Here is a 7,878-nt window from a genome sequence, read left to right as displayed (position 1 = left end):
TAAGACTCCTACGCTCCAGACAAAAAGTCCCAGACTATTCATCCTCTCCTTATAACTCAAACCATCAAGTCCCGGTAGCATCATAGTAAATCTTTTCTGCAGTCTTTCTCATTTAATAATATCCTTTCTATAACAGTGTGACCAGAACTGTACACAGTATTCCTAGTGGGGCCTTACCAATGTCTTGTACAACTTCAACATGACGAACCAACTCCTATGTGAGGATAAATGGACCAATACATTCCATTGCCATTCCTGCAGTTGATAATGAAGTGAAAAAGCCGGTGTTTAATGAAATGCCCCAGGGGGAAATCTGCTCGAATGTAACAACTCCGCAAAATCCTTAATTATTGTTGTTTCTGTTCAACCAGCCCCGAGAAGCTTGGAAGATGGAAGTTCCCGACTGGTCTGAAGTTCATAGAAACCATAGAAACCCTACAGTGCAGAAGGAGGCCATTCGGCCCATCGAGTCTGCACCGACCACAATCCCACCCAGGCCCTACCCCCACATATTTACCCACTAATCCCTCTAACCTACGCATCTCAGGACACTAAGGGGCAATGTTTAACCTGGCCAATCAACCTAACCTGCACATCTTTGGACTGTGGGAGGAAAGCGGAGCACCCGGAGGAAACCCACGCAGACACGTGGAGAATGTGCAAACTCCACACAGACAGTGACCCGAGCATCGAACCCGGGACCCTGGAGCTGTGAAGCAGCAGTGCTAACCACTGTGCTACCGTGCTGTCCTAGTTGGAGATGGAGATGAGGAGGAGCCAAATCTCTACAACTTGCTGGCAGACATCAAAAGTCATCTGCTTTGGAGCAAGGAGACCCTCAAACAGGCCATTCAGAGCAGCCAAGACCCTGGAACATCACCGCTGCTGGAGAACAGAGAAGGTGTGAGGCAAGGCAGGATGCTCGAGTGGTCAAAGATGGGACCTCAATCATTGGTGGAGTCTCCTACTCCAGTTCTGACTCCTTCTGACATTGATGGACGGTTTGAAGTGGAGGAAATTAGTCAGGATGGAAGTGTTGACGAGATTTACAGTCACTCCCTCAGCTTAGAGACCATTTTTAAGATAATCTATGCAGCATTTCCACTCTGGGTTGGATGTCAGATCAGCTCACCAGACGGAAGGAAGACTAGAGCTAGATGAGGCCATTCAGCCCCAATACTTTCTCAAATGCTCCGCTATGCAGTTCAAAACCTGGAAGGCCGGGATTCAAGCCACGTTACACAGGCGACTGGGAAAAGCACCATCGGATTAATCAGACCACTGGCCCAGACTGGAAAGACTAAAAGTTCAGCAGAGAGACGTCAACATGAATTTTCATTTTTAATGTTTCTTCTTTACTCTCAACAATTTATTGTGTTTGTATAATTATCTTAAATGTTTCACATTAAAACAAATACTCAGAATATTTAGCATTGCCGGAGAAGTGTAACCGGGAAAGTGCCCTGTCCATTCAGTTTGGGGAACACTTCCTGACAGAGGAAGATTGGGACATGACAGCTTCTCCCTATCAGCTCCTTCCAATTCCCTCCACATGATCAGAACAGACACACAAACACAGTTGGATTAGTCTGACCCGCCCGCTCCTTTCATACACTCTCTCTTCCACAATATTCACACCTACACATTCACAGGACAAAACTTTTACCAACTGTAAGGTCCCAGCACAGAATCTTTTACTCCTTTCACAATTCTGAACACTTCTATCAAATCTCCTCTCAACCTTCTCTTCGTCAAAGAGAACAGACCCAAATTCTCAATCTACCGATGTAACTGGACTTCCTCATCCCTGGACCCATGCCCAGAGATTTATTGCACCCTCTCCAATGCCTTCACATCCTTTCCAACGACTGCTGTCCAGATCAGAGTCAAATACTCCAACTGAGGCCAAATCAGTGTTTTATACAGGTTTCCCATAACCTGCTTGCTCTTGTACTTGATGTCCCTACGTATAAAGCTCACAAAACCAAATACTTTATTAACCATGCTCTCAACCTGCCACTCAAACAGCAATTATTAGTGTCTTTTGGTGTGTCCATGGCACAGTTTGTAAACTGAACTTGGCTTTTCTCGTTTTTCTGGACAGTTTCAGCCACCTTTTCACTATTGTTTCTGACTGAGAACTCATTGATTAGTTTTGAGGCCTGTTCTTTCATTTTAACAAAGTTTCCACAAAGTAAATTGAAGCTGGATTTTCCATTAGAACCACAGTGATGGTGAGAATCTTTAGTGAATTTTATTTTAGGAATGCCCACCTGCTGTTGTGACCTGCGATAGTTAATTAAATAAATCACCACTGTGATGGTCAGGAACTGACTCTTGGTCAAATGCTCGCACAGTCACCACTCCACCACCATCGCTCACCTGGCTCTTCCACCCCTTCTGTAACAAAGTTCAGCTTTGACAGTGAATCTGGTTTCCTCAGGCCCAATCGGAGGATGGTCGGAAACTGTCCATCACTATCAGAAACTTCACTTTCAGCGAGTGGGGGATGATTATTTAACTGGCTGTCACTGGTTGTTGAGGTTGTGATTTACTGTTACCTGTCAGTGCAGAAGAAACAAATAAAACAGGAAATCTAGAGACTCCGAGAGCAGATAATTTGTATTTTCACCCGAAAGACACAATGATGTCTGCAATCACTATAATAACTGAAAACCCCCCAGCTATGATTAGCTCTGGCCACGGAATCTGGTTAACAGATGTGGTCCTGCACCACATGGACTGCAGCGGTTCCAGAAGGCAGCTCATCACCACCTTCCCAAGGTCAATTAGGGATGGGCAATAAATGCTGACCCAGACAGCGACACCCACATTCCATGAATGAATTCAAAGGCAATCTGCAGGGAGCGGGCTTCAGAGTGTTTAACAGTTACTGAGGTGAAAAACTATAACTAACCCCCTGGAATCCGAAGCAAAGGCCGGAAGGAGGAGAAATTCCGTCCTGGGACCTTACAGTTGGTAAATGTTTTGTCCTGTGAATGTGTAGGTGTGAATATTGTGTAAGAGAGAGTGTATGAAAGGAGCGGGCGGTTCAGACTAATCCAGCTGTGTTTGTGTGTCTGTTCTGATCATGAGATCTCCGAGTCTCTCTTGTGTTAAATAAAACGATTTTCAATCAATGATTCCCCCCAATCCCCCTGCTGAGCCCCAAAGTGAGATTTCAAGGCAATTGTTTCGCTAAATTCAAGATTTCAGTGGAAAAGTAGAGAACATGTCAGCTATCGCGTGTGAGAGCGCGATCAGTGCAGCAGTAAAACGGGTTTCAGTGGAAAATGGAGTCCTCAGTTCGAGTGAAACCTTTTCAACAGCAAACATTCGTGTGTCAGAGACATGAAGGATGTGAGCTGGATCTCTGGAGAGGCGGAATTTCATTGCAATGGGAGAGTTTGTGAGGAGAGAGAAACACAGAGAGGCTGGAGGAGCCGGGAGCTGACAGCAGCTTGTCTCTGCTCCGTCCGCTCTCTGCCTTTAAGTTGCTCTGTGCCGCCACCACTGGGTTCATTTCGGATCCAGTTCTGACTCACACAGATTTTCCACACACTCTCGGATATGACTGAAAGTGCAGCCGCCGAAACGGCTCCTCCAGCCGCTCCCGCTCAAGTGAAGTCTCCCAGGAAGAAGAAGGCGGCTCCCCGACCTGCGGCAGCCGGTCCCAAGTTAGGCGAGCAGATCCTCAATGTTGTGGCGGGTTGCAGCGATCGCAATGGGATGTCCCTGGCCGCGATAAAGAAAGCTTTGGCTGGCAGCGGAGTGGATGTGGGGAAGCGCGTCTCCCAGATCAGGTTAACGATCAAGAGGAAGGTGGAGACAGGGTCTCTGGTGCAGATAAAGGGACAGGGCGCCTCCGGCTCCTTCAAACTCGCTAAGAAGGAAAACCCGGGGAAAATGGGAAAGAAGGTGAAGACACCAACAGCCAAGAAACCTTTAGTAAAGAAAACAGCGGCCAAGAAGGTGACAACAAAGAAAGCAGCAGCCAAGAAACCCGCAGCAAAGAAAACTCCAGTGAAGAAATCAACAGCGAAGAAAACAAGCAGCAAGAAGGCGGCAACTCCAAAAAAGGCGGTGAAGAAAGCAGCCCTGAAGAAAAAGTCTCCTGTGAAGAAGGTGACGGGCGGAAAGTCTGTCAAAAAAGTGACTAAATCCAAGGCCAAACCCAAAGTGAAAGCAGCAAAAGCGAAGAAAGCGCCAGGAAAGAAGTGAAACAACCCGAGCAAATTGTAAACCTCTGAACCCAAAGGCTCTTCTCAGAGCCACCCACATCTCTCAGGAAAGAGCTGATCCCGCAAGAAAATGATTCCTGTCCCGCGGCCCGGCTCATTCTCAATAGAGATCATTTCAAATTCAGACTAAAGCAAAACAGAGTAGAGGCTGAATTTCATTTGAATTTCACATTTGTTCAATCGCCACTTTCTCTCATAATAAAGATGTCTGGTAGATTCAGTGTGAGACAGTAACACTGGCGGCTAAATACCGCTTTCCAACTTCAATTTTAACTCAGGAGATTTCCCCAAACAGCTGCAATAAGGTATTTGTAAACAGCTGGAAGCGGATGTGGGTGAGGATGTTCCTGAGGGAGATTCTTCCTCGATTCTTGCTGTGTTTAAGTCGGAATATTACTGACTGGGAATCATAACGGGGCCAAACACAAAAGCAAAAAGTCACGAACCGACTCGTTAACTCCCTCTTCACAAAAGCTGCCGGAGCTGCTGATTATTTGCAGCATTTTCTGTTTTGATTCCATATTTCAAAGCTCCAGGTTTGTGGAAACTCTTGAGTGTGAAGGGTGGCTCTGGAAGGGTTTATGTGGGGAGCTGTGTTTCGCTTCCATTGTTATTAAACGGGTTGAAATTGGCGGTTGCAGAAACTGGAGGTGGAGCTGAAAGATCAGGGGCCGTTCTGTGTGTGTGTGTCAGTCCGGCTCTCTCCTCCCTCCCGCTCTGCGTTTAATCTTCACTCTGTCTCCTCCCCTCTCCGCTCTCACTCCGCCTTTCTCAGTCCATAAGACCATAAGACATAGGAGCGGAAGTAAGGCCATTCGGCCCATCGAGTCCACTCCACCATTCAATCATGGTTGATTTCAACTCCATTTACCCGCTCTCTCCCCATAGCCCTTAATTCCTCGAGAAATCAAGAATTTATCAAGTTCTGTCTTGAAGACGCTCAACGTCTCGGCCTCCACAGGCCGATAAGGGCTGTATAAAAGGAGCCTGAAAGAGTTCCTCTCTCATATTGTGCAGAGATCTGAGTGAAGAATCATCATGTCTGGCAGAGGGAAAGGAGGCAAAGGACTGGGTAAAGGCGGCGCAAAGCGGCACCGCAAAGTGCTCCGTGATAATATCCAGGGCATCACCAAGCCAGCAATCCGCCGCCTGGCTCGCCGTGGCGGTGTCAAGCGGATCTCGGGTTTGATCTATGAGGAGACTCGCGGGGTGCTGAAGGTTTTCCTGGAGAATGTGATCAGGGATGCGGTCACCTACACTGAACACGCCAAGCGCAAGACGGTCACTGCCATGGATGTGGTGTACGCTCTGAAACGCCAGGGCCGCACTCTCTATGGATTCGGCGGCTGAACAACTCGATCCTTTCTCCCGGACACACAAAGGCTCTTTTCAGAGCCACTCACCGCTTCACAGAGAGAGCAGTGACCTGGGAACGGCAGCTGGGGCAGGCTGTTCAGTGTTTGAGATGCATGTTTGTTTTGTTTAGGTTACAGTGCGGGAATCACCGAATTTAACATTTCATTTGGAGCGGCGATAGGAATTGTTTTTGAAATTTTTAAGAGGATTGTCTGAGCAGCCCCCAGTTGACATGTGCCCTCAGTGAAACGCCACATCACTCCTGTTTAATCACTCAGTGTTTGGATAGAGTTTATAAAAGCTTTCTCTGGAATAGCGGAGTTTAGTAGCAGCAGCCGGTGAATCGTTCACTGGAACCAGTCCCAGTTGTGATGCTATTTGCCCCAGACGGTTGTTTCCTGCACTGAAACTGACGCTTTGTGAAACTGATCAGTTTCCGCTCAGTCATTCACAAACCCGCAATTCCCGCAGTTTGAGCCGCTCCAACCCCAGCCTGCTTCTGATTGGCCATCCTCTCCGCATTCGCAGCTCTGAACCAATCGCAGAGCATCGAATGTGAACATTGAACCAATCATTGGCTTCAACTGTCAACCGGCAGATATTTTGAATTGGGGGGAAATGCCGCCAATTTCAGCGCGGGAAAGGGAATTGAGACAAATTTTTAACTTATTAAAAATAGATTCTCAATTAATATTCTGCTATAAGATTATTTTACAAAGAGGTTTCATTTGTGAACATTTGTCCGCCACGGGCAGCAAACGACTCCATTCAGTAATGTCAAACGGGACAAATATGAAGTCACTCTGTAACAAACAACAGACTCAACCCCTTTCACACCGGCTTCAGGGAGACACAGAGAAGCGACTGATTTCTGATCCTTGCCCCCGAAAACGGCAGCGAATGTTACAAACGACAGGAGAGGGGAAATCTGAATGGGCTGGAGAGGAAAGGGACAGGGATCGAGTGGAACAGCGGGAGATTCTGGGAATGAACAGCCCAGAGAGCGGGGAAAGGGTCTAAAGCGCTAAGTGCAGGGAGATAGACTTCAAATCTTCAATATTTCGAGTAATGTTTGTTTTAATAAGGACGGGATAAAGTCTTTTATACAGACGGCTATTTCCTGCATCGAAAACTGCCCAATTTCTGAAAGGCGCGGTTAACAAAACAACTGAACCAATCAGAACCTGAGTTACAGACATTAATTCCCTGGTCAGAGTTTGATTGAAACTTCCTGGGCCAATTCCCGCTGGGGGCGGTTCCTCACAGAGTTTAAAAAGGCGGATGCAGCGCAGACTCTGTATTAACAGTTTGTGTCTCAGATTGTGCTGATTCCGCTCAGAAAATGGCCAGGACCAAGCAGACAGCGCGCAAATCGACCGGAGGGAAAGCTCCTCGCAAACAGCTGGCTACCAAAGCGGCCCGGAAGAGCGCTCCAGCCACGGGCGGAGTGAAGAAGCCTCATCGCTACAGACCCGGCACTGTGGCTCTGAGGGAGATCCGCCGCTACCAGAAATCCACCGAGCTGCTGATCCGCAAACTGCCCTTCCAGCGCCTGGTGCGAGAGATCGCTCAGGACTTCAAGACAGACCTGCGCTTCCAGAGCTCGGCCGTCATGGCCCTGCAGGAGGCCAGCGAGGCTTACCTGGTGGGGCTCTTTGAGGACACCAACCTGTGCGCCATCCACGCCAAGCGAGTCACCATCATGCCCAAAGACATCCAGCTGGCCCGTCGCATCCGCGGGGAACGCGCCTAAACCCCGGCCTCAGCACCAAGTACAACAACGGCTCTTTTAAGAGCCACCAAATCGGCAAATGAAAGAGCTGCGATCTCCTGTTAACGATTCTCGTGTTTCAATTCCCAGGACAGAATATTCCCAGGACTCCAGTACTGAAACCTCTTAATGTTATAAGTAACTCTCCGTTGCATTGAGGTAAATCATATCTCCAATCCTTTGATGAGTTAAAAACGATGCCGGTAACAATTCTACTGCAGTTTAATTTTAAAGTGGTTTTATTAAACCTGCGATCATTTCAGTTTCCGAGGAATAATTCCCCAAATCCACTTTGTCCTCATGTTTCGAGTCGCGGCGTGAGTGACGCAATTTTCAACAGTCAGGAAGCATCTCAAACAGTAACCCACTCACACCGATATAACCATTGCAGAAACGCTTGCACATTCGCATAGACAATAATTAACACTTTTCCAGATACAATGACTGGCTCTGAAAACCGATGGGTTGCAGATGAATGTCCTCGCAGACTATCACATTTTAAAGCAATTA

General features: G+C 47.5%; 3 protein-coding genes across 3 annotated transcripts; all 3 read left to right on the top strand.

Moving 5' to 3' along the window:
* Positions 1–3,570: 3,570 nt before the first annotated feature.
* Positions 3,571–4,221, top strand: LOC144486121 (histone H1-like). Its single transcript, XM_078204218.1, has one exon. It carries the CDS (start codon positions 3,571–3,573, stop codon positions 4,219–4,221), a length of 651 nt encoding a protein of 216 aa, XP_078060344.1.
* Positions 4,222–5,279: 1,058 nt separating this feature from the next.
* Positions 5,280–5,591, top strand: LOC144486123 (histone H4). Its single transcript, XM_078204220.1, has one exon. The coding sequence runs from the start codon at positions 5,280–5,282 to the stop codon at positions 5,589–5,591; it is 312 nt and encodes a 103-aa protein (XP_078060346.1).
* A 1,348-nt stretch (positions 5,592–6,939) lies between these two features.
* LOC144486122 (histone H3) lies at positions 6,940–7,350 on the top strand. Its single transcript, XM_078204219.1, has one exon. It carries the CDS (start codon positions 6,940–6,942, stop codon positions 7,348–7,350), a length of 411 nt encoding a protein of 136 aa, XP_078060345.1.
* Positions 7,351–7,878: the final 528 nt, after the last annotated feature.

Source organism: Mustelus asterias, unplaced genomic scaffold (genome assembly GCF_964213995.1).
Source record: "Mustelus asterias unplaced genomic scaffold, sMusAst1.hap1.1 HAP1_SCAFFOLD_290, whole genome shotgun sequence".
NCBI classification, from domain to species: domain Eukaryota; kingdom Metazoa; phylum Chordata; class Chondrichthyes; order Carcharhiniformes; family Triakidae; genus Mustelus; species Mustelus asterias.
This window is presented reverse-complemented; position numbering and strand designations above follow the sequence as displayed.